We start from the raw sequence: 25,587 nt of genomic DNA, 5'->3' as shown, positions 1-25,587 counted from the left end.
TATATATATATATGTAGCACGTGGCAGTAATCGCGATTATTTTCTTAGCCGTGATCATACTTGTACGTGTAGATATTCCAATAGATCAGAAGCATGAATCGTTATAATTAATTTTATAATTACTAATATACATTTATGTACATGAGTTAATTAAAAATCTTTTTTATATTTTTTTCATAATATATCAAAATATGAAGTAATAATTAGCAGTAATAGTGATCATTTTCTGTATTAGCCGCAATTACTGCTTCATGTATGTCGTTGTTCTGCAAATTAGAATAGTGAAATTGCTATAATTAATATTATGATTATTATGTTTATGTGCATGAGTTAATATTGAAAACCTTTTCTATATTTTTTATATACGATTGTAAATTAAAATATAAAATAATAACTGGCAGTGATCGTGATTGTTTTCTATATTGGCCGCGATCACTGCTTACAGAGAGAGTTGCTAGATTAATTATTATGAATTAAAAAAATTAATACAACTTTAGAAACATTATAACTAGTGCTACGGTCGCTACAGTTACTTCTTTCATCATATTTCAGATTATGATTTTTAATTATTGAGAAATAAATATACCTCAGAAAAATATGTAAGCACATAGTGCCAAAAAACATCAATCATGATACAGTTATATTACATAGATATAGTCAGATAGATTTTGGCATTTTAAAATTTCTAAGTACAATTTGATTTAAAAAAATACTAAAGCCCATCTAATGAAAAATCCGCTATCAGGTATAAAATAATAGTAATCGGTTATGTACGCGGACACATTGTGGAATAAAGTACATTTTATCTCGTGTTTCGTGTTTCACGTAACACGATGTAGCAAACTTGTGACATATTTGTGACATTCGATTTTTGAAAATGAATCTGACAGTGAAATAAACTTGAAAGTGAAGCGCATGAGTTAACATTTATGTTATGTGTGTGTGTGACATTTATCATTCGCTGGATAAAGCTGATACAGCTGATGGAGCTTTTCTAAAGTGGAATTTGCAACGGACTTGCGCGGAGCAGGCTGCAGTACTTCGGCTGGTGAGTGAAACAATATATTATATTTGCATATTATCATCAGCTGTTTTCTATTTGTCATTATTTATTATGTATTGAGGCCTCAAGCGTGCGCATTTAATCTATTTACATATTCAATAAGTTTCTTACTTTCTTACTTACTCTTTTACTCAAATAAAAATGACAATATATATGCTAAGAAAGCTATAATATGTAAACTTCACAAGCAAAATCTTATAAGAGTAGTGAAGAAATTAGCATTTCTAAAAATCCAGAAATTCAGAAATCTAGAAATCCGAAATATATCATTATGTAGAAAAGTCATGGAAAAAATGCATGATAATGATAGAGATTATTTTATTTAAATTAACAATATTGGCATAATAGATATATAGCTTGATTCTACACATTATGCTTAATATAATCCTAGAATTTAATTTACAAATTGTATTATATGAGTTATATATTTTTAAATCATAAGTGTGTCTCTTGTTTTAACATAAAGAAATTGTATAAACTGAATAATTTTTCAGTCATGCAATATATATACTTGATACTTGTAGGCAAAAGAGGCCGAAATATATCAATCATATAGATTGATATGTAAAACGTTATCTAAAATTTTTTGAACAATTCATACTACAAGGTTGTTGTGGTTGTTAATCTGAAGAGTCTGCTTTAGTTATCTGAAGAGTCAATTTTATCGCTAGCTGGCTAGCTATGTAATCCCAATACCGCCATCTTATTGTATCATATTTCTTCGCTAAATCCTTGCATAACTAAAGAATAAGTATATGTATCAGGAATGACAAATGATATAACATTAGAAAATACATAATATTACAAAAACAAACTTACCTCGTACGCAAAATTAATATGAAACAAAGAGGACGGGGTTTCATCAGATGGACTTTCTTGGCAGATATCAATTATGCAGGCCAATAAATGATTAGTACGACATCCTTCCTTATACATTTCTTCACACCTATGTCTTACTTTTTCATTATAACCCAAGCCTTTGCTATGTAACAATATTCTAAAAGCACGATTTATAGATAATAATCAAATTAAAATATCATTCTTCTTCTAGTTAAACTTCTGATATATCAGGGACCAATACCCTCTTAAATAGTTCCATGCACTCTCATTTCCTTTTTCCAACTCGATCTTCTCCAGCGCAAAATCAACTTCCCTGTCTATCACTTCCTGCTCAAACTTTGTCGTATTACTTATTACAAAATAGCGCTGGTTCCAAGCAGAATTATTACGGACATCATCATTTAACAATTGTTCTACATATTCCAACTCCTTATCATATAAACTGCAACCATAATCACACACGTTTGACATAATTACATATTGTCTCTCAGTCACAATAAAAAAATATTGCTATATATGTATTTCATATACATATGTAAAGATATACTTACTTAAAAGTTTGTATGCACCACTGACGATGTTGCCAAGCATGATAATTCTTTGCGTCTTTACGTAAAACAGTTTCGATGAACGCTAATTCTTCGCTAGGATCTTGCAGCCATTCGACAATGATCTTTCTGTGATGCCAAACCTGATAATTTTTAGAATTGTATTTTATCATTCGATCGGTATATTTTAATTCGTCAATTAAGTTTTTTCCTAGAGCTTTAAGTATCTCTCTTCTGTACTGCCATACGGTATAATTGGCCGGATTAAGCCATATACAGGCTTCTGTTAAAGCTAGCGCACGTTCTGACTTTTCACCTGACTTCAGAATGGCACGGAAATAATCATAGGCATCCTTAACTAAAAAGTAACATTAAATATATAAGACACATAATGATAATTTATTGAAGCAAAATCTCTTTATGGAACGACGAATTTATACAATAATAGAAAAAAATATGTTTTATCATAAATATCGTTTGATATGTTTTGTAAAATACAGCTAAAAAAATAATGTAATTTTTAGAATTACATATACTCACACTTTTCGGAATATGCAATTGATACCACAGGATGGGGACCGTCATCCTGGGGTAAAGGAGTCACGTCACTCCACTCATCGCGATTTTTATATAAAATCCACGATGTTTTCTCTTGATCGCCACAATTTAATTCATCGTCAGAAGTGTCTGACATGTTTTTCTACCTTAATATAATTTTCTGTTATCGTAGAGTGGAAACAGAATTGCGAAAGTTTTCTTTAACGAATCCTAACCTAATTCACTTTCGCACTCCGTTCAGCTCCGAACTCCGAACCAAACCTCCAAAACACGTTGGCACGTTACTTGTTATTCGCTGCATTTATCCATCCAGTTTATCACAATGGTAAAGTCGCAGTCGATGTTACGTGCCTTTATATTTGAAGATAGACATTTTCGAGTCGTGCATCTTGTCTAAATATAATCTTTTATAATTTTTTTTTTTATATTTAACCCTTGTAATATTTAATCTTTCGCATAAAGCACAATTATTGCACCGGCAAACGTTAAATTTATAGGGGCACTGCGTTACGTTAGGTAGCACCTTTCTATGTTCAAAAGTGAGATAGATATATCTAATTAAGTGTTGGACAGAAAAAGAGAAAAAATAAAAAGTACAAGAAACGCAAATGCAAAGAACAGGTTCATTAATTCAGTGATGACAATGCATAAATACATATGTATACGATGAGAAAGATGCATACATATCAAGAGATAAGTGAACTTAGTGAACTGCATGTCTTTTTTTTTTCCATTTTCAACTCTAGCAAGACGCTGTCCGGAAAAATTACAGGAATGTGAGATGCATTAGGGTGGGAAATTATCATTTGCTTGAAACTTCAATAAAAGATTAATCCCATACGTTAAAGTTAAGATTTATTGAATAAAACGAAACCTAAAAGGTTAAATGTTCTTGTTTAAGATATTTAAAAATATAAAAGAAATCAAATAAGTTGATTAAATCGCAATGTAACAACGTTCTCTACGGTAAAATCTATGTATCTATTGTATATTGTTTACAACAAGTAAACAAGTAAACTTGTTTTGCACAGGATCACTCATCTCATTCTCTCAATTCTATATTCTCATCTCACGCTTATTCGATGTACGTGCTACGAAGTATTCTACAATAGCAAGTTTGTTAACAAATTATCTCCATATTATTTTTGGTACAATTTATTTTTACAATAACTGTTATAACGGTGAATATTTTAATATTCTGCACATGTCTCGTAGGCTGCACAAAAATGATCATACTGCATTAGTTACATTATACAAAGTGATCAACTATGTACATAATTTCTTACTTCATGTGAAAACTGACTAGCCAAACTTTTTAAAAAAATGGCCATTACTACTACAAACGTGTAATATAAAGCTACTTCTTTTTAATAAATTTGACGAAAATTATTTTCCGAATCTCACAACAAAAGATAATTTTGTATATTTCGGATGCGAGAGTACTACTTATAAAAAAAATATATATATAATTATATAAATACCACAAAATTGCTATTATATATTAGACCACTAAGTATGACAAAGGAAATTGCTTTTTTTTCCACTTCGTGTGTGAATAATACTTTATTTCTAAACGGTTATTATCGCGTCAAATATCGAAATTTAGTTTATATTTGCCTTTCTTCAACTAAAATAAGTGGTTCCTTTGAGCTCACAGAACAGCATCTGACGCTTATACAAATATATGTGAATGGAATCAATTTTCCTTTTGTACAGAAACGCAAATTATTTAATTAAAATTAATTTTTCTCCTCCTTCTTCTCGCCTTCAGGTTCCTGCTGCGATTGATTTTGACTTTCTCTTTCTGCCGCCATCTGTAAAGTCAACATGTTTAAATAATAGTTCTTGAGCTATGCAGAGCATAATTTGTGCTCATTAATTTAATTTTTACATAAATTAAGTACCTTTTTGTACGCCATTTCAAACAGTTTCAAGCTTGCTTGTTGGAGTTCGTTCGTTTGCTTCTTTATTTCCTCGGGATCCGTATCATCCTTCTTAGCCAGAGTCTCTCGCAGTTTTGCAACTAATTCTTTAAGTTTGTCGCACTATAAAAGGAAAACAATGAATATCAAAATAATTCATAAAAATGTTAAATAATTAACTATAATACCATACCTCTTCCTGTGGTAACTGCGGTTTAAATTCTTCTAGCTTCGATTCTGTGTCGTGTATAATTCCTTCTGCTTGATTAAAAGCTTCAACTCTTTCCTTCTTAATTCTATCTTCCTTTGCGTATTGCTCAGCATTCTTAACCATGTTTTCAATTTCATCTTTGCTAAGACCACCACTAGACTGAATAACAACTGCAAAAAAAAAACCCACAGATTTAGAATATGCTCATAAAAAATATAATTCATCATTAATTATAGTAACGATTCAGTTGAATGTAGTCTACAATTTCTTGATTTTAAACCAAGTTTCAGAGACGAAAAATATAGGCATCACTATAACATTAATTATATGCTTTTAATATAATATATATGTGAAATGATAGGAAATTTACATACTTTGTTGCTCTTTGCCAGTTCCCTTGTCCCTGGCTGATACATGCACGATACCGTTTGCATCGATATCAAACGTTACTTCTATTTGTGGTACACCCCTTGGTGCAGGTGGAATACCAACAAGACTAAACTGTCCTAGGAGTTTGTTATCACCAGCCATTTCTCGCTCGCCTTGATGAACTTTAATCTCGACTTGCGTCTGACCGTCCGCTGCCGTAGAAAATACCTGACTCTTTTTTGTAGGTATAGTTGTATTACGAGAGATCAATCTCGTAAACACACCACCAAGTGTTTCAATACCTGAAAAATTTACAAACATTTTTTTCATACCGCTGATCCCAGTGTAACTTCATTTGTAATGTTAGATGAATGAATGATCAGTAAATCAATGACATCATTTACTATCAGAGAGAAGATTAGTCTAGTACATCATAGTTTTGTATGTATAAAATAATAGAACAATCTCTGAATATAAAACGACTTTACCTAGTGACAAAGGAGTAACGTCAAGAAGCAAAACATCTGTCACATCTCCTGCAAGTACACCTCCTTGAACCGCAGCACCAACAGCTACGGCTTCATCCGGATTTACAGCTTTCGATGGCTGTCTGCCAAATATATCTTGAACCGTTTGTTGTACCTTAGGAACCCTGGTCATACCACCGACCAACAAAACTTCCCCGATATCAGATTTTGCTACTTCGGCATCGGAAAGCGCCTTCTGACACGGTTGAATAGTACGCTTAATCAGATCGTTCACGAGACTTTCGAATTTACTTCTGGATAATTTAAGATTTAAATGCTTTGGTCCACTGCTATCCATAGTAAGGTAGGGAAGGTTTATATCCGTTTGGAGAGAACTTGATAACTCTATTTTAGCCTTTTCCGATGCCTCTTTCAATCTTTGCATTGCCATGGCATCTTTAGTCACGTCCAAGCCTTGCTGCATTATTTCATCAAATCAATTATTAATATGAATTTACTTTAACGAATAGATATAACGAATAATTGTATTTAGTTATAAGAAAATCCGTACCTCTTTTTTGAATTCAGATACAAGATAATTAACCAATGCATTGTCGAAATCTTCTCCTCCCAAAAATGTATCTCCATTTGTGGATTTTACTTCAAAAACACCCTTTTGGATTTCTAAAATTGAGATATCAAAGGTACCTCCACCTAAGTCGTAAACAGCAATACTGGAAAAGAAAAAAAAACAATACATTAATCATATCGTCTTTCTTTTTCAAAAACTGTAAGAAATGTAACAAAAATTTTCAGTAATGTATTTCAACACAAGATATATCTTTAGAGACGAAAAATCGACATCATTATTTTCAAAAGAGTATCTTTCATATGATATATCAATGTAATTGATCTTTACATTTTATCTTCCTGTTTGTCCATGCCATAAGCAAGTGCAGCTGCGGTTGGCTCATTAATTACACGAAGCACATTCAATCCAGCAATCTGACCAGCATCTTTCGTCGCTTGTCGTTGCGAATCATTGAAATATGCTGGTACAGTAATAACAGCATTCTTTACTGGAGTGTTTAAATAAGCCGCAGCAGTTTCCTTCATTTTCATAAGTACAAATGCTCCAATTTGACTGGGAGAATACATTTTTCCATCAGCACCTTGAACCCACGCATCTCCATTAGATGCTTTCACAATTTTGTACGTTACACTCTTCCTATAAGAACACGTTACATATTAAAACAGATATAATCATATCGCAATAAATCATATAAATATCAATATGATACTTACATATCCTTTTTCACTTCGGGATCTTCAAATCTCCGTCCAATTAATCGTTTTGTTGCATAAAATGTATTAGAAGAATTTGTGACTGCTTGACGTTTCGCAGGCATGCCAACTAAACGTTCGTTATCTAAAAAATCAGAAATTATTTATTTATTGTAAAAATGACAAAATTAAATAAGAAAAATCTTCCAGAATTTAACTCGTATATATTTTTGTTACTCATTGCGTGAATAATCATAACCGATAATCATGTTATCAAAAAGGTTTAATGTTATTAATATGATATAATTTAGCAATAACCTTTTGTAAAAGCGACATAAGATGGAGTAGTCCTGGAGCCTTCAGCATTTTCTATAACTTTAGCTTGTTTGCCTTCCATCACTGCTACGCATGAAAAAGTGGTTCCAAGATCTATACCGATAACTGCACCCTTTACACCTTCAGATCTTAAAAAAGAAATAGATTGTTCTAAAAGTTGTTCTAAAACTAAGAAACGTATATTTAATATTTATTTCATATTAATTACTTACTTATACCGATATTGTTGCATATCGGTAAAACGGTGTGGTACAGTGACCGTTGGAGCCGCCACCTAAAAGATTAAAAGTACAAAATATGTACTTATATATGTATTAACTATTTAACAATCCAAGAAAGTATTTTATTGCAAAAAGACTACATAAATAATATTATCAAATATTTTACAGGATAAATTAAAAAAGCATAAAATTTAGACAAAAATACTTATAACTTTTATTAATATAAATTATATGTATTAAAAATAAATAAGTTCAGAAGTTAATAAAATTTATATCTATTTCTTCACGGAAATATATATTTTTAGTACAAAATATTTAATTAGAGAAAAAAAACTGACTGAATTTGTCTAACCCAACCTATAAAATCAGTTCTAGCTATTAGTCATGATTTTAGCAGTTCTAACAATAATAACATGCAAAGGACAGATGAGATTAAGAATATCATCAACTAAAAGACCTACTCAGAGCATTTGGCTAAAAATGTGAGGTGGGAATCCACTCACGTGCCGGCTCTAAAATCGGCGGCGTCGTAGTAAAATTAACGTGCGGCAGAAATTTCTCGCGATACACGATCGTGACGTAATTTAGGATAATTTGCATAGAATAACAAGGAAGCACTGCCAATTAAGATTTATCTCTCATTAGACGACATGCAAATAGTGACGACTGCGAGCTAGGAGAAGCCACGGGGATCGTGATATCATTATCATACGCACATTTTTCAAAATCGTGCTGAATTGTTGTTTCCTGGCGAGGTCACAGGCTCCGGTGCAGCTGCGGTTTAATAATCTCGCGGCGGTCAACATCTTGGCCTTCTGTCTGTGGAATTTCACCGAGAAATCGGCAGAAAACGCGGTATGCCTAGCTTCACGTGTAGTGATGCAACTCCCGTAAGACCCGTGGAAGCCCGTGATACGTATATATATACCACGCGTGGATCTTACGGCGCATCCACTCTAGCGACCGGATAATGGACACGCCTGTGTTCACGAATCGTTTGCGTTCTACTGGGGCTCCAATGGAATGCACCAATAATAAACGTGTACAGTCACCCTACCACTTCTTAAGTATCGAAACATCCCGAATGTTCTATCGGAGAGGAGATCATTCGTCGAACATATTATCAGGAATGTTGAAAATGACGTAGTTAGGTAGCTACTTCTGGCAACATGACGCAAATTATTACGTGACGTTTGCTATTGCCCGCGAACACGTGCATGCGAGCTAAGTCCAGAAACCAGAAGTAAATAACCGGAACTCTTTATCAGTATATACGTATGGATTTCCGGATTTCAAAACGATGTATTGATCCAATATGATGTAATCCAACGATAGAATTGCAACAAACAAGAAAACGAGCGATAAACTAGAATAGAATGTAATAAAAGTTGCCTTTAATAATGTTTATTTATTTTTATTAATATAAATTACGCTATGTTAATTAATGTTAATTAAAAATCATGAATATAAGATTAAATTAGAGCTACATTATTTCCGTATTCCGTAGACAAAATTATAGCGACTCTAAAATTCTTTTTTTCAATACGGAAGTTACATGGTTTCCCTTTTGTATAAATAATACACATATTATACTGTTAAATAATTTTATTTAGAGCAGCAATAACACACGTGTATTATCAAAGCAATACACACCAAAGTTAAAAAATAAGTTAAAATCCTGAGATTAAACTCGAAGTACAGGCCATCGTATGTTAAAAAATATTTGATTCGATCGATCGAATTATTCGCGTATTCGCGTGAATTTTTCGGTATATTTACTCCATCGTCATCGTTATTGCTAAAATATAATACTTCATGCACGCACGTTCTAATACGTAACGTGCTCGAATTACAAATTCTTTAGAAATTGTTTTATGTTGACGAAACTGCAGTAACAATATTTGCAATAAAATTATAACGAGTAGTACAACAAAACGTGTATTAACAAATGTGCGTTAGAAATGAGATGGAGATCATTATGAACAGTTCTTCTTTTGTTACATGAGGTATTAAAACTCGACGCGTACGTTTATCATCTCAATTAAATTTCTCTCAATAGAATCGATAATATTACGAATTTATTTTCTATTTTTGCTACTAATATTTATATACTTAGTAAAATTTTTCTTAATGGAATCTTTTGAATCAAATCTGAAATCAAATTAAGAATGCAAATTTCTAATCAACTATTTTGCAGTAATAATTCAAAACTTCCAAATCAATATAAAAATAACAGTTAGAGTATCGATGATTTCAAACATACGATCTCTAATGTAATCAGGAACAATATTATTTAATATGAGCAATATTAAAATTCGACGATCGAATATGAGATTTAGATTAAATTATATCTGTCCTTTCTTTCCAAGCTGCAAAATCCATAGCTCCTCTTGTATGAGTCGTACAATTTGTCATATCGTTCCTGAAAAACATTAAATTAAAATTTAAATATTTATTGTTTGAAATCGACGCGTTATTAGTTAATAATATTATTTTACTCGTGTCGTAATCAGTCTATAAATCTAATAAATTTAATTAATAGACATGCATATTATTTCAAAATTGGTATAATTACAGGAATGGATCTTTTAGAATAAATGCTCTCGGTTGCATCCATTGTAGCCTATCTCCATTGCGACATAAAATTTGTGCCATGGTACTTTTTCGTATTTCCTCCAACTGTCTTATCGTAAATGAACCAGGCGTATTTCCATTTTCGTACCAATACCTGTCACCTGCATTAAAAAATTGTCAAATGATAAAATTCTATTTAAAAATATCTTATTTCAAGCTATTTAGTCAGACAAACCTCCTATTTTATGTAGGGTGTGCAACAAAGAATGCAAAGTTATATCTACCTAGACGAATATTTCGAAATGTTCGTCCTAGTAAGCAAAGGAACGTTGGTCCAAGAACAGAATCAGATATTGGTGCTTCCGAAAGTGCTCCAGTTACTAGATCTATGTCCCCTACACTTCTATAAATTAAACGGGAATACAGCATTAGAATAATAAAATTTTTAGTACAATAGAGCATCTCTTGAATTGAAAATAACATCAAACATTGCAGTTATAAAATCTTATAACCAGAATAATTTATTTTAAATCGCGAGAGAGAAAGAGAAAAATGGAAAGAGAGATGTTAATTTTAATATCGCGATAAAGAAATGCGAATTCAAATATGACGATCTTTATTATTATATCTCACCCTATATTTCATCTTACTTGTAGACTGCTCGAAGTCTCTCGATGGTATCTTTGGTCACTGTGCCTTTAAGATCCTGAAAGTCAGTGAGATCCGGTAAATCGCAGAAACTTCGCCATCTGACATAAGGCGGCAAGCCATGATCTCTTCCCTGTTGTATAATCTGCGCGGCGTAATCCACGGCTACGTCGCTGGTCTTCCCGTCATGGAAGTATCGGTCCAGGAGTATTTCGTTTAAGCCCGGAGGCAGAGGCTTCCTAGAATGTCCCGCTGTCGCGGAAATTAAATCTTGCATCCTAGATCGTTATTAAAACCAAGTTCTCATGGGACAACGTGTTAAGATAAATCGTGACAGTAAATGTCAGAAAATTTGATAACATAGGAAAGATTTTGATTTCTTCAACGTTTTAAGTTTTGAGAAACAAAGTTAAACAAAGAGAAAAAATTAATTAAAGTTATCTCTGTAGTAAACAAAATTAACTCCAATTTGCTCAGAGTTATGAACATTGCCCCCATCATCAGTTTTCATGGGTGTCATAATTTATAAAACTTAGATACATACGTAACAATGCTTTTAAGAAAATTATAATATTAGTACTTTGAAAAAATTCTAATTGTAAATTATAGAAGTAGGATCGTTCTACGAAATAACGTCGTAAAACATAAAATTTGAAGCAGTAAACCGAACTTTTTTCTTTTTCTTTTACTTCAAATTACTCTCGTATAATAGTTGGCACAAACGGAGCAAATATACGTTTTATGGAACTCGATTTTTGCGTTATTTTGTTCTAAAATATCAAAACAAATTTAATATCAACTTTTTACACTGTGTTTCTTAAATCACGTAAACTCATAAAATTTCGCAAAAAGACATCATTGTGACTGCAACGCGCCTTTCACTGATGTTACACTCTTTTCCGCTATGTAATTAAAAAGTTCACGCGCTATTGTTCACACGAAGATGGAAGTATATATTTCGTGAACTTTTGTAAGATTACATTGAAATTCTCGCATAGTCTTCTCTTGGATAGCTCACCTTTACGTGAGATAACGATAGACTATGACGTATGTGTGTGATGAGAACGCTTTTCTCTATCTAAATTTAATTTCAATCTAATTTTATAACGATATATGTATATTTAGTTTCAAAGAAGCAACGTAAGTTTTGAACATTTTCCTTTTATTGCATCTCTTTCGCGATATATTCTTATTAAAACGTAACATTACTGTGTTTGAAGAAAAAGTGAAAGGTAAGAATATTTTATAAAAAGTCAAGTCAATTTTATGAAAATTGAAGAAGCGTTGCATGCACGCGATGTATGACAATAGTAATCACAGTTAAGCAATTTACTCGAGACAACGGTATTCTTATCGTTATAAACCGTAATGTGCAAGTGTATCTCCTTGACTAGAACGTATTTAAATACCATGGAAGATCTATCGTATTCGCATTAAGCGGGTGCATTTCCCTTCACTTAAGATGACTTCCCTTATCTTTTTACTGTTCCTGGGAACGTGACAGGTACTGCATTGATTTCCATCTTAGGGAGAAGAATAACTGACTTGATTGCCGGTATTGTATAATCTCTCCTTGAAGCGCAATTTGAGTGACATTCATTCACTTGACACTTACGATGTTGTAAAAGCAAAAGAGTTCATGTTTAAAGTATAAAGTGAACGCAAGATACAATTTCTAATTTATGGATCATAACACGAAGGATGAAATCGTAGATGTTGGATATAATTGCACATTATGACAGCATTACGATAATGAAACGCTATATGAATCTGTTCATTACAGATTATCGTATTTTAGCATTCTACATTTATTGCGTTCATATTTAGAAAAAAATTAATAGAATTATACACACATATGAGATCAATTCAATCATTATTTTAAAACATGTTATGAAATTGTTCTAAAATTCTTCACAAATTTTTGGTCAAAAGCGGTCATATATAAGCATTTTCTTCATTTATTATATGTTATTACATATTTGCACATCACGCAATAAATTCTCCTCGCGTCTCATAAAAATATCGAATCACGCGATGTCCCGACTACATCAAGTAATTCCAACTGACCTGTAGCTCCTACGATCAGCCGATCGATCGCGCCAGCCTCGTAAAACTCTTGCGGCGCATAGAAGGCCGACAATAAGGTCCTTTCGCCAGACTTGTGCGCCGATCGTGAGTCGACCAAGTCCAGGGTTTTCGGGGTCAGCGCGGCAACGAAGAAGAGCCCGGCCGACGCCGCCGAATTCGAGAGAGTCGCGTCTGCGCGAATATCGTAGCCGCGGAAGTAGCCCCGCTGTGTCAAGCGCAAGCCGTATCTTCGCACACGTAACAAAGAGAGATAATGCACGCAGTACCGTGTATGGCTGTGAGTTGTGTCATGGAAAGAGTACGGGGGCGGATGATGTAATTTCGTTGCGTCACGTTTCTTGTACGACGCATCGTACAATTCGGCATCATTTAAAGAATACCCGAATGAATGTAATAAAGTTCGGAGAGATACACATCTTCTCAATAAAGTGCTCAATCAATTGAGATTCACAAGCAATGGTCATATTGCATGAATCGATTTGAAAAAAGTACCGTTCTGAGTTAATATTAAAATAATTATCATCGATAGTTTATGGGTCATCCCGCTATATGAAAAATTACGACACAATAGAAAAGATGATCTGTTGTAAGATTCCGACATGTTATTATGTAAAATATGATTTAATACACGCGGGTAGTTGGAAATAAAGTCACGCTTTTCGTATAACATCATGCAATTATCTACCATCGCATACATCAGCTGTTGCGATTAGTTCTTGTAATCCATCGTATAAGAAGCTGTGTTGGACACTAAATGGAGCCATCAGAATGTCCGTTCAATTTATGAAATAGCAATGTATTAGCGATTAGAAAGATTTAACGATAAAATCCTTTACGAAATTATTGCATCAAACTATGCATTGCGGGTATCGAAGAACATGACGTTGATACAACTCTAAGATAACACGGTAGCGAAATGCGTGTACTGATTAACATAGAATGTCTTCTTCTCCAACTTTTTTTAAACGTTCAAATAAATGCTATTTATTGATCTCGTTATATAATAAACAAAAAAAAAGTTTAGTGATTTATGTTCACGCTTTTTATAAAGTCAGTGTAAGTGTAATACCAAAAACATTATACGTATACCTGTCGAGAGCATGTTCTCCGAAAATAACAGGCAGGAACTCGTTATAAGTTATATGTTGTAGTTCGGCGATAACAATCCTTCTTGCTTCTTGATATAATTTCTCGTCGTCCCAATGAGAATTCAAACGTTTCAATTCTGCAGCCACTCGATTGTGCTCCCGTAAAAATAATACGTGCATCAGAGTAAGACCTGGATTCTCATTTACTCTGGAATCGCCCGAAAAGAAACACGGAAATGCCTTATTTACGCTTCTACAGCTTTCATATTTTGTCGAAGCCATCGGCAAGTTCTTTCTTTGCGTATTTAGCAAACCGTCTTCGCCCGATCGTAGGGCTCTAGCTGTCTCTTCGGAACTACCGTAAAGCGGTGATAAATCCAAATAGGAGGATGCCTGGTTGATCTGTTGTCGCGGACCCAACTTGCAACCCTATATCAAACGGTATCTAATATATCTAACATATATGTGAATCTTCCTGCAATTTAATCGCCAAAATTCTTTTAATAATAAACGTATCGAAAACTCTAGAAACTTTGGAAGAAATCAAAATCACGTTATCAATTACATCAAAAAATGATTAATTTCACAGAGATTACGTAATATCTTTTCTAGATTTTTTTACTTGAGAAAAATGCAAATTCTTCGTTTAATATCTGAAATTATAAAATCAATTTATAATTCAACAATAAAACTTTTATTTTCTCATTTACAGCCTTTATGATGAAAATCATTTATACATTCAGGTTTCATGAATAACTAATTTTTTTATTCTTAGCATTATACGTAAACCACTATTAACTTTCAAATTTATACTAATGGCAATATAATCCCCGTGTACGTCTCAAAAGGCAGATCGAAGTTCTTGCACAATAATATGAAGAAATCGTACAAGTATACTGCCAAGAGATTTCTTAAACATTATATATCTAAGATTTTATTCACAATTACCTGTAACGAATTTCCTGGATGCGGTGCCGATCTCGAGTATTCCATACACCCAATTGGCCGCTCCGCGCGGATCGGGAAGCATTCCGGGTGAAAATTTTCGTAATCAACGTCACAACACTTGAGCCTGGCGCCGTCCGGTAATTCCATCCTGGGCGTATGCGCCAAATCGTGAGCGAGAAACTGACCGAAAAGCGCGGTAAGCGCCATCAAATAAGGATGTCTAAGGTCCAATCCGCCGGCATGTACCTTCGAGGAGACTTCTCTCGCGCTCGGCAATCTCATGCGGGGCAAGGAGACACCGTCTTCGTACTCCGGCGGCAAAAATCTCACGTAAGCCTCCAATGCTGCGCCCCAAGTCGGATGCAACGGATTATTGCATCGACCCGTGTGTGTCCTGTAACGGACATCTGTCTTCTTGCATTCGGATATTATTCGTAGAAAGCTAGGCGAGTCCGGACAGAGGATGGCGGCTACCGTCGGCAGTACTAAAGATGCTTGTTTCGATGACATATTGAGCGCTTCCACGAGCATCACCGCCATCGTCTCGATTCGCAGAGCCTTTCTCGAGAGATTTTGTGCGCCCTCGGTCATTTCGTGGGACGCACCGAGGAACCAAGACGGCGAGCCTCGATTGAGATGCGTCCGCGAGTTCAGGATCGTTCGTTCCGCCTGGCTGTACCTTTCCATAGAGAGATTCGTGCGCTTATCCAGATCGTGCAGCATCCTGGGTGGCAAGGTCGTACCTCCAACGAGTGTCATTAGAGCGAGAAATCTGCGGATCGTAATCTAAAGATAGAAAACACCCACTTATCCATGCATAGCTTAGTTAGTACCGCCGAGTGCCATCGTGGCAAACAGTTACGCCTTCGAATAGAGATGAGTTCTTGTGTGTGAATGCACTTATGTTCAGCGCGGTACATGCATCGTTATTACCCAATAATCGTTATGCAAATTTGATGATTGTGTTATTATCTAACTTAGCAATGATAAGATACAATCAATCATTGAAAGTGCAATTATGGGATTGGACATTGCGGACGTATATTTGCACAGTGCAAATATTTCCGTAGTGCAAATAAACCAGAGACGCATCGATATAGAAGCACGGGTTTGTTATATCTATTACGAAACTCATGCAAATTATGAAAGCCATGTTATACTGATCTCTATCGACCAAGATAATGGATCGGATTTGGTTTATCCACTTGCAGAATGTCACTTCGCTATTATCAGTAATCACTGTTTGCATTTTAATTACGTTAGAGATACAGATTTCGATAAAGATCTTATTAAAATTACTTCACGTACATGAAATTACGTAATCTATGCTAAAATGTATAGTAGGATTTAAGAGCAAGGGAGATTACGCGTAATTTTGCTCTATGTGACAGGGTAGAATTGATACACGTGATATTAGATTACGGAGATTAGAAACACGTTTCGTAATTTATCGCATAATTCATCGCAATGAACTCCGGAGACCTTGTCGACGCGATGGCATTTCACCCCGTTACATTAGAGGCATTGTTCATTGCGCGCGTTTACCGCAACAATTTCATTCATCAACACGAGGCATCTATCTCGGGCTACTTTCTCGACTGGGACTGTGCCATTTTTTACGGCATAGCATATGGTCAGAAGAGATCTTAAAAGGAGGTCGAACGGGGCTGACATTTAAGATTCTTCCTGGTTCTTTTACGACCGCCTTGCGTAATCTTCTTTATTCCCATGATTAGCGTTCGCGCGAATCGATGGAAACAATCACTCCGACACTCGAGATCGATCACTCTCGACCAATTATGTTTTAAACTGTTAATCTCCTTATTGACCCGGAACTTCGGTGTTGTTGGAACACGAGCATGCACTTTACGAATAAGCGAGGAAGATCTACGGTGACTTGAAGAACCGATAGAGAATCAACAGAGTAGATTACGTACAATTACATTGCATTAAAGTATCAGCGGCGTGATGCATCCTTTCTACAGTAATCAACCATATAAAGATCATTAAATACACTTCTGCATAGAGAACATCGTAATTCTCAATTTTTTAACTAAAACTTATAGAAGCTTGTATGGTATTAGATAAAAAAGAATGTTTGTTACTTTTTCATACTGAGTTTAAAGATCAATTTATCAAAGTCTTTACATTTCAATTTGCCTCAGAAACATTATTTTTAATGCTTCTTATAGTATTTGCTTCGGCTATACTATTATAACTGTGTGAAAGCTTGCACGATAATCTTTGGATATTATGACATTTGTATATTCTCATATTTACTCGGCACGCGTAAATCATGATTAATATTCATGATTTTCACTCACACAAATAATCATCCTAAAATAACATATTATCAAATAATGATCAGAAATTGTAATCGAGGAGACGTTCTGTGCCACGTACAGAATAAATATGATGCAAAGCTCTGTTGACACAATACGTACGAGGCGCTGCTTTATGTATGCGATAAATTATAATAATTATAAAACAATTAGTTTCGTGTCGCCCACGTGATGAGGTCGATTTAAGGTGTAAATCTAAATGAGTCCGCACCATATAATCGTTAACCTTTGATGAAATAATGAGCTGAGAGAAACGTACTGACTGCGAGTACAAATCGTTATGCCAAGACTTCAACACGTTCGCATTCACAAAGTTTCATAACGCTGCCGTTTCACTGTTTACGATCGTTGGGTTAGAACGTATGAGCTAATTATCCGATATGTAACAAACCCACGCTTATATATAATCAACCCCTCCGGTTTTGAAACGGGTAATAATCTTACAGAATCTATAGTGAGAAAATTTTCAATTACATAAGTATTGTTTCTGTGTGTTTACATGCGCTCTCATATTTTATATGCTACAGAAAACAAGTTCGCTCTTCCTTTCTTTTTTTTCTATCTCATCTCTTAACAATGCTGAATTGCCGATCGATTACGAAATAAACTAATAAACGATAATTTATAAACAAACACTGAACTTATGACTGAATTTTATATTTATCACATGTAAATTTTTTAAATCATTTTTTATATTAATTCTCAATTGCTTGGATATTTACTTACAAGAAAAACGAAATTAATCGAACTTTAAAATATACTTCTTTGTTTGTAATTTATCTGTTTTTATTAATCACGCATTTTTTGTTATTATATTTTGTTAATATCTAATATTAAATAGTACCTAGTAAAAAAAAAACGAAAGATAATACATTAATAAGTACATTTTGTTTAAGTTATAAATTTGTAATTAAATTTCGCCATATTTCGATATACGATCACAAAGAATTATATATTTTTTGAAAATAAAAAAAAATTATTACTTAATCATAACTTGTGTGGTACGTCCTATTTTATATAAAATTAATACAAATTTAAACAAATAGCATAAAGTTTTTGAGACTTATCGTATTCACTATGATATATAATACAAAAGTACTCACCGCGATACGAAGACGAGCGAGCCACTGGTAATGATGCTTTTAGTAGGGATCAACATCTTTCTGAGGATAATGCGCGCGATATCCTCGTAACGTAGGGATCACTCCGGGGAAGGATACTTAATACGCGGTGGCATTCATCTGCCTCGAATGATTTCACAAGAGCCGCACGCGCGAGAACGATGTGCGCGAGAACGCGCAGCGGTAAACCTGAACTGAGAATGATGCTTCGAACGAAAGTAAAACTCTAGTCTATCCCGTTCGGTCTATCCTGGAGTGGGGTTTAACCAGGATCGCAGCAACGCACGTGCATCAACGGTGCACGGTGCATCGAAGTATAACACGTATATACGGCTGGTAAAAGTGCATCGCGCTGCAGCAATAGCGGTTGCTGGATTAGTGTTACGAACGGGACCAAGGTTCGCCTTTCCTCGGCTACGTTATTGGGAATTCGCGGTTGAAGGTGCTATTTCAAGGTCGAATATTCCGTTCGCACCTTCGTGCATGCAACGCTGTATGCGTGAATCTCGCATGCTCTTTTGCATATAGAATGTTATAACAGTAGGCATCGCAGCGCCATTGCGCGCGCTATGCTAATTCACGCACTTGATGGGCTTGACTGCGATGTTGTCCGGATCACGGATTAAAATTCCTTAAGATGACACCATTTGCGATTCATTTGGATAATGAAGAGTCATACGCATCTTTTCATTTATTGCTTTTTTATGTAAATCAACGGAATGAGTTTTGGTAATAAATCATGATGATACGCCACGTGTGGAATGATTGTTTTAGGTTCAATAGAGGTGTTTTAACGTTTAATTAAAAACAAATTTAAAAATGTTGAAATAATATAATTTGATAATAAAATACTATAGTTACAATATTAAGATTTTGTTACAGGATTGTACTGAACTACTGTGAATAAGTAGATTTTGAAAAACAATGATCACTTTTATTTGCCCACTCGGTTACGGTTACATCTTTTATTTCTCATTTCAATAATCTTGTTGTACAGAAGTTATTTATTTGTTGCATTAGCTATAATTATGTTTATGCTATAATTTAGTTAATTTACAAGATTGTGTCTTAGGAGCGTACTTCATCTGTATTATCGAGAACTGCACCACTGTAGGCTAAATCCCAATAATGTTCCACTTGATGTTTCTTAAAATGCTCTCGAGCCATCTTTTCAATTGGACACACTTTAAACTTAATTTCTCCGAAATGTCGTTGTTTACTTGTCCCTTCCCAAACAAGCACACATCTGTTTGGTACATCATTCCCATCATTATCCTTCACTATGTCTTCTTCCCACTTAATGCGATGCATCATCAGTCGTTTGTACTTAGCCTGTTGTTTTGCTCCACCTTCCACTACGACAACATTACAGTCCCGGAACAGCATTACGCAGCCAGTAAGATAAAGCTGTTTCGCGTTGGTCTCCACTTTAAATTTCTTTGAAGCATTATTAATAAGATCGCGTATTCTGTAAAGATATTATCAGGTTATGTATATTCATTATTATCCATAAATATATATATATAAATATACAACAAAATTGTATATATAATGATATTTACCTATAAACAGCGACATGTACACCAAGACTAGTATCTTCTTTAAGCTTCCTTGCCTTTTTTTCGCGACGTTGTTCAGCGGTGAGTCTCCGTGCTGCATTCGCATCCTCGTGAGCTTTTAATCTCTTAGCCATTTGTTGTCGAACATGAGCTTCAATTTTAGTAGGATCTTGTACAGCTTCAGTCCCTAAAACTCGCATGAGATTCGAGATACGCAATTTCGGCTCAGGTGGTGGTTCTAGACCTAATCGAATTTTTTCTTGTTCTTCTTTCCAAGTCTCTCGTCTATTTTGTCTCCTTAATTTCTTACGTTCCTTCTTTGTGAGAAATACAGGCATGTATACTGGTTTTAAGGGATCCGCTATATAAGAAAGTAATCACAGAAACGATATGAATAATATATTCAATTATACATATTATATACATATATTAATAAAGTAAAAAAAAATATATATATATACACATGATACATACTTGGAGGCCTCATTTGTGTTGGATGCTCTACTAAATTTGTGATAGTCAAATTTTTGATTGTCGTCGGTTCATTTTCATTAGGATATCCACTGGTTAATATAACAGAATCCCACCATTCTAAATTAGGCACATCTTCACCAAGGGCTTCAGTTTTAGGTGCGATAAGAGCTAATTTGGTTGCTGAACTAATACCAGTTTTTCTAGCAATTTGACTAATTTCATTTTGCAATTTCTCTAATTGTGTTTTCATGCGCATTCTCTCTGCCAATTGCTGGAACTTTCCTGGTTCATGAAACTTTAATGCACGTTTACCACGCATCGCAGGTTTTACACCTATTCTGTTATCAAAAAAGTGAGTATCTTGTATCTCTTCTGGGCCTTTTGATTCTTGCAGTTGAGCCTTGAATTCCTCTCTTTTCTTTGCACGTATATTAGCTTTTAACGTAGGTACCACTTGAGTAAGTTGTACTTCTTTGCCCGTTATGTCTACCGTTCTACCAGATTCATCCAAGATTAAGGGAGTTGGCTTATCTGGTACATTAACACTGCCAAGTAATCCTGAACTCAACTTATTTCTGATCTGTGCTTGTAACGCAGCTATTTTCCGTGCTTTGTCCGAATCTGTCTTACTCAATAGGCCTTGATTATACATGCTTCCTACCGTTGGTAAAGTATCACGTCCTTTAAATAAGGGCTTTGCAGAAACATCTTCCTGCTTTATTGCTTTTAAAGCCCTTTTTCTTTCTTCTATTTCTCTTTGTGCATTAGCCATCATTTGTTTTATCTAAAGATATACAAAAGAAATAAGCTTCTAATATTGGAGCGTTTAACAGTATTAAGACAATATACATAGAATTCTAATACCTTATCTGCAGAAAGTTGAGCTTCTATGGGTTTTTCATTCTTCGTTTCATCATCTTTAAATCTCGATTTCTTTGCATCTTTGTCTTTATCTTTATCTTCAGGGTGAGATCGTTTTTTATTCTTTTGAGATGCTTTGGTATCATCATATATCGTAAATATTTTTTCCGTCAACTTAGAAGCTTTCTTGTCTTCTAATAAAGCCGATAATTTATCTACGAAAAATTGTTTTACGAAAAATTGTTATATTATATAGAATCATACACATTTCCAAGTACGTAAGAAATAGCATAATAGATATATGATCCGTTTTAAATGCTAATAATAAAAATCATAGAAAATAATCATGGAAAATAAGTCGATATGTATTTTCTATTGCTAACCTGCAGTTTTACGTTTGTCGTAGCCAGAAGTGATGCAGTTTACAGCGGTAGTAACAATTGCTGGTTCACTGAAGCCGAGAAATTTATGAACCGCTTTTTCGATTTGCGGCTTCATTTCATCTATTTCTTTTCTCGTTAAATAAGACATGTTTCCACCTTTATTTCACTCGCTGAATATTCAAGTAATAATCCACTATTTCATGGTAAAATTGATATTCTCACAATATAAGCATCTTACAAGTATTGAGGTTAAACACTGAATGCTCCTTACCGTGCAATACCGTGCATCACCGTGCATACGGTTTAACATTGGTCACATTTCAACAAAGAATTCTCGTAGTTGTGCACTAAGCAGTACTGAAACATGATTGGTCCATTCTCTTAGATCCAGCCCCGAGTACTACGAGACTCAACGGCTTGCTTTGCTGAGGCCGGTATTCATAATCAGATCAGAGAGAAACCTGAGAGAGGCCATCCCGGCATTTTTCGTCAATTTTTCTGTGTCACATTTTCCGACGCGCCGCCTGAGAAAGTGCGTATCAACTACGTCGTTTCGCTCGGTAACCGCACATGGTTTGCGTCCGTGCTAATGGTTCGTGTCCGAACTAGCCAGTTAGAGGGGATATGCTGCGGCCGCGGCGCACAGTGGAACCGTTTGCGCGAATCGCGGAAAAAATTATGTTACTTGTAAAATATGCAATGAATGATCATAGAACCTTTCAATGTTGACTTATAAAAATTGCAAAAGTGTATATTTATTAAAAATTAATGATAGGAACAAGTATTTGATTGAAATTAAATAAAAATTCAATTTACATTTAATTTACGTATAAGAGCAAAGTAATTCTTGCGTCGATCATCGCTTAAGTCTAAATTTTTTTTATGTGATTTACTTCTTAAACTAGTTATTAACGGATCGGATGACACGAGCATCATATGCATAACATCTTCATTTGTAAACAGACGGCTACATTTTCTACTATGATTAAGTCGATATTGTTTCGGTACAAGAAATTGCCGAACAGGAGACGATGAAGCGCCTTCGTCATATTAATTACGTTCTCTTTTTATTTTCAGAACGCGACGAATACGAGACGGATCGGCTCCGAAACGAGTGGCATCGCAACTTATTTAATTGGTAAGTTTAACATGTGTATATATTATAAAGTGATCTGAAAACGACACTGCGCAAATAAATATTTATTTCCATCAGTAACAATTATTAATAAAAGATTATAGATTATTAAATGCTTACCTCGCGATCTGATACATTTGGTCTTCGCTTCCTTAATTTTGGCTCTTCTTTTTTTCCGTATTGTTATTTCTTCGTGGCACTCACATCTGTTTTCTAAAACAAACAAAATATTTATTAAAGGCGATTACAAATAATCATTAGAATACAATGACTGAAAGTATCATACAAGATATGGCAAACCTACGCGAAAAAGCAATATTGCTTGCTTGCTTACACACCACTTTATAAAGTATTTAATTTAGGACAAATATATAGGGAAGAGGTTAAAAGAAATACATGCTTAAAATAAAAATAAAAAAATTACTTTTACACACAAGTTTTATTCGTAATTTCAATACATTTTTAATCAAAGAATAACATCTTAATGATAATGCATTTTTCAGATATCAACTTGTATAAAATTTGATAAGAAAAAATCGAATCCTGATATAATATATACTATTATAAATTTTAATTATTTAGAAATATTTGATATATTAACAAGTAATATTTTATATATATTTGTTAATATTAGTCATGTCATAAATAATTTATTAAGTGTATTTAATAAATCTTAAAATATAATCTAAAATATTTTATTTATTAGATAATGTACTAAATATGTAATATACTGTATATATAGTGTATTGCATGTTTAATTGTTTAATAAATAAAATATTTTAGATTATATTTTACAATTTTTGAAATATTTTAATAAATTATTTATGACATGATTAATATCAACCAATATATATAAAATATTACTTATTAATAAATATTTCTATTTCTAAATAATTTTTAAATAATTAAAGTTTATAATAGTTTAGATTATATCAGAATTAGATTTTTTTTCTTATCAAATTTTATACAAGTTAATATTTAAAAAAAGTATTGTTATTAAGATGTTATTGTTTTATTAAAAATTTATTGAAATTACAAATAAAACTTGCGTGCAAAAGTTATTTCTTTATTTTTATTTTAAGCATGTTTCTTTTAATCTCTTTCCTCTATTCGTCCGAAATCAAATATTTCTTTAAATTAGTGGAAGCAAGCAACATACTATATAGGTATCTATAAATATTTTTTGTATATGTGTATATAAAATATATTAAGCATTATCTTTTTCTTATAACAAGAAATCCATATTTATTTTAGACATTATTTTTATTTAAATATTTTTGTATGTTACAGATCAATTTTGTGTATAACTTCTCTGCTGTGTGAGTAAAGAAAAGGGTTCAGATGAAAGAACCCGGGAGGAGACTGAGGAGGCCTAGAAAAGGTATCGGACACCGTTGGAGTAACATTGCGGTAAGCATTATTGCTTATTTGTACTAAAATTAGTTGTTTTGTTTTGATGATTTAAAAATAATAATTAGAGAAAAAAATTAATCTGAAATTTTATAAAAATTTATTCTTGTGCAAATTCTTTTCGAAAAATGTAATTATTTTAATAGATATTTAATTATTTTAATAGATATTTAATGAAAAACCATTAAGAAATTTTATGTACGTAAGAATTATCTTTTGAATTATTAATTATATTTTGAGCGTTTTAATTTAAATTTTATGTTTGTATATTACAGAATTATTGTGGCGCTGATTGTACGTGGCTGACAACTCCACTGTCGATTGGTGAGTGACAAAAAGGATTATTAATGAGATAACGGATCTATGAAAATTGTATGAGATATACATATTTCTGCATCATTATAATTGTATTAAAAATAAATATAGAATCTCATAGATCCGTTATCTTAAAATGGAGCTATAACGAATTATAACAAATATTTCATCTCGGACTCGTTTTGCGTTATTCAATTTGGTGTGCTAATGTGCTTGAGGCTACACTCGCACAGGTACACAGAGAAAAAATACAATAAATAGAAATTAACGGATCATTATTTTATTTGTCTGAATTCTATTGTTTAGGAAAATAAAACTTTATATTCTTTTAAGTTAAAACATTCAATATATATATTATTTTTAATATATTTAAAATAAGTATAGTTCAATAAACTTTATAACGTTAAAACTTTAAAAGTGAATATTATATTAATATAATATAATATAATATAATAATATAATAATATAATAATATAATAATATAATATAATATAATATAATATTATATATTATTATATATTAATATTATATCTTTTTTGCGGATCGACACCCACCCAACCCTGCGAGATTACGGGTGGATTATAGGGCGTAGAGTCGCGCGGTGCGTGTGTCTGCGGATCGACACCCACCCAACCCTGCGAGATTACGGGTGGATTATAGGGCGTAGCGTCGCGCGGTGCGTGTGTCTGCGGATCGACACCCACCCAACCCTGCGAGATTACGGGTGGATTATAGGGCGTACAGTCGCGCGGTGCGTGTGTCTGCGGATCGACACCCACCCAACCCTGCGAGATTACATGTGGATTATAGGGCGTAGCGTCG

General features: G+C 33.6%; 4 protein-coding genes across 6 annotated transcripts; all 4 read right to left on the bottom strand.

The window, feature by feature from the left end:
- Window positions 1-1,363: 1,363 nt before the first annotated feature.
- Window positions 1,364-3,546, bottom strand: Fnta (farnesyl transferase alpha). The gene is made up of 5 exons (XM_071769538.1): window positions 2,992-3,546; window positions 2,455-2,809; window positions 2,145-2,345; window positions 1,883-2,060; window positions 1,364-1,803 (listed from the first exon to the last, which is right to left on the bottom strand). The coding sequence occupies exons 1-5, from the start codon at window positions 3,143-3,145 to the stop codon at window positions 1,684-1,686; spliced, it is 1,008 nt and encodes a 335-aa protein (XP_071625639.1). The 5' UTR covers window positions 3,146-3,546; the 3' UTR covers window positions 1,364-1,683.
- A 301-nt stretch (window positions 3,547-3,847) lies between these two features.
- Hsc70-5 (Heat shock protein 70 cognate 5) lies at window positions 3,848-8,733 on the bottom strand. The gene is made up of 11 exons (XM_071769537.1): window positions 8,536-8,733; window positions 7,811-7,872; window positions 7,581-7,726; window positions 7,284-7,407; window positions 6,898-7,206; window positions 6,550-6,712; window positions 6,000-6,456; window positions 5,517-5,813; window positions 5,125-5,312; window positions 4,914-5,054; window positions 3,848-4,823 (listed from the first exon to the last, which is right to left on the bottom strand). The coding sequence occupies exons 1-11, from the start codon at window positions 8,623-8,625 to the stop codon at window positions 4,749-4,751; spliced, it is 2,052 nt and encodes a 683-aa protein (XP_071625638.1). The 5' UTR covers window positions 8,626-8,733; the 3' UTR covers window positions 3,848-4,748.
- A 673-nt stretch (window positions 8,734-9,406) lies between these two features.
- LOC139808073 (probable oxidoreductase PXDNL) lies at window positions 9,407-18,841 on the bottom strand. Of its 3 annotated transcripts, none has more exons than XM_071769699.1 (8): window positions 18,611-18,840; window positions 15,166-15,937; window positions 14,219-14,646; window positions 13,109-13,356; window positions 11,044-11,293; window positions 10,678-10,796; window positions 10,395-10,554; window positions 9,407-10,241 (listed from the first exon to the last, which is right to left on the bottom strand). In XM_071769699.1, the coding sequence occupies exons 1-8, from the start codon at window positions 18,664-18,666 to the stop codon at window positions 10,160-10,162; spliced, it is 2,115 nt and encodes a 704-aa protein (XP_071625800.1). In that variant the 5' UTR covers window positions 18,667-18,840; the 3' UTR covers window positions 9,407-10,159. The 3 variants fall into 3 exon arrangements, with proteins under 3 accessions (XP_071625800.1, XP_071625801.1, XP_071625802.1); XM_071769700.1 differs by lacking the exon at window positions 18,611-18,840 and adding an exon at window positions 16,711-16,993; XM_071769701.1 differs by lacking the exons at window positions 9,407-10,241; window positions 10,395-10,554 and having other exon boundaries at window positions 11,027-11,293; window positions 18,611-18,841.
- Window positions 18,842-19,578: 737 nt separating this feature from the next.
- Prp3 (pre-mRNA processing factor 3) lies at window positions 19,579-22,365 on the bottom strand. The gene is made up of 6 exons (XM_071769702.1): window positions 22,177-22,365; window positions 21,906-22,098; window positions 21,526-21,737; window positions 20,662-21,445; window positions 20,191-20,548; window positions 19,579-20,096 (listed from the first exon to the last, which is right to left on the bottom strand). The coding sequence occupies exons 2-6, from the start codon at window positions 22,051-22,053 to the stop codon at window positions 19,697-19,699; spliced, it is 1,902 nt and encodes a 633-aa protein (XP_071625803.1). The 5' UTR covers window positions 22,054-22,098; window positions 22,177-22,365; the 3' UTR covers window positions 19,579-19,696.
- Window positions 22,366-25,587: the final 3,222 nt, after the last annotated feature.

The sequence above is a fragment of the Temnothorax longispinosus genome, chromosome 2 (assembly GCF_030848805.1).
Source record: "Temnothorax longispinosus isolate EJ_2023e chromosome 2, Tlon_JGU_v1, whole genome shotgun sequence".
Lineage (NCBI taxonomy): Eukaryota > Metazoa > Arthropoda > Insecta > Hymenoptera > Formicidae > Temnothorax > Temnothorax longispinosus.
Note: the sequence above shows the minus strand (reverse complement) of the source record. Positions and strands in the feature narration are given on the sequence as shown.

Bases quoted from the DNA above. Each gene is read 5' to 3' on its own strand.
- Fnta (XM_071769538.1), bottom strand. From the start codon at position 3,145: ATGTCAGACACTTCTGACGATGAATTAAATTGTGGCGATCAAGAGAAA. The intron at 2,810-2,991 runs GTGAGTATATGT...GTTACTTTTTAG, and splicing joins AATTGCATATTCCGAAAAGT to TTAAGGATGCCTATGATTAT. The intron at 2,061-2,144 runs GTATTGGTCCCT...TCGTGCTTTTAG, and splicing joins GCATGGAACTATTTAAGAGG to AATATTGTTACATAGCAAAG.
- Hsc70-5 (XM_071769537.1), bottom strand. From the start codon at position 8,625: ATGTTGACCGCCGCGAGATTATTAAACCGCAGCTGCACCGGAGCCTGT. The intron at 7,408-7,580 runs GTTATTGCTAAA...CTGATTTTTTAG, and splicing joins TTATGTCGCTTTTACAAAAG to ATAACGAACGTTTAGTTGGC. The intron at 4,824-4,913 runs GTACTTAATTTA...TTGACTTTACAG, and splicing joins TTGAAATGGCGTACAAAAAG to ATGGCGGCAGAAAGAGAAAG.
- LOC139808073 (XM_071769699.1), bottom strand. From the start codon at position 18,666: ATGTTGATCCCTACTAAAAGCATCATTACCAGTGGCTCGCTCGTCTTC. The intron at 14,647-15,165 runs GTAATTGTGAAT...CGTTTGATATAG, and splicing joins ATCCAGGAAATTCGTTACAG to GGTTGCAAGTTGGGTCCGCG. The intron at 10,797-11,043 runs GTAAGATGAAAT...TTTAATTTATAG, and splicing joins AGACTTCGAGCAGTCTACAA to AAGTGTAGGGGACATAGATC.
- Prp3 (XM_071769702.1), bottom strand. From the start codon at position 22,053: ATGTCTTATTTAACGAGAAAAGAAATAGATGAAATGAAGCCGCAAATC. The intron at 21,738-21,905 runs GTTAGCAATAGA...AATTTTTCGTAG, and splicing joins CGACAAACGTAAAACTGCAG to ATAAATTATCGGCTTTATTA. The intron at 20,549-20,661 runs GTATGTATCATG...TTTCTTATATAG, and splicing joins AACACAAATGAGGCCTCCAA to CGGATCCCTTAAAACCAGTA.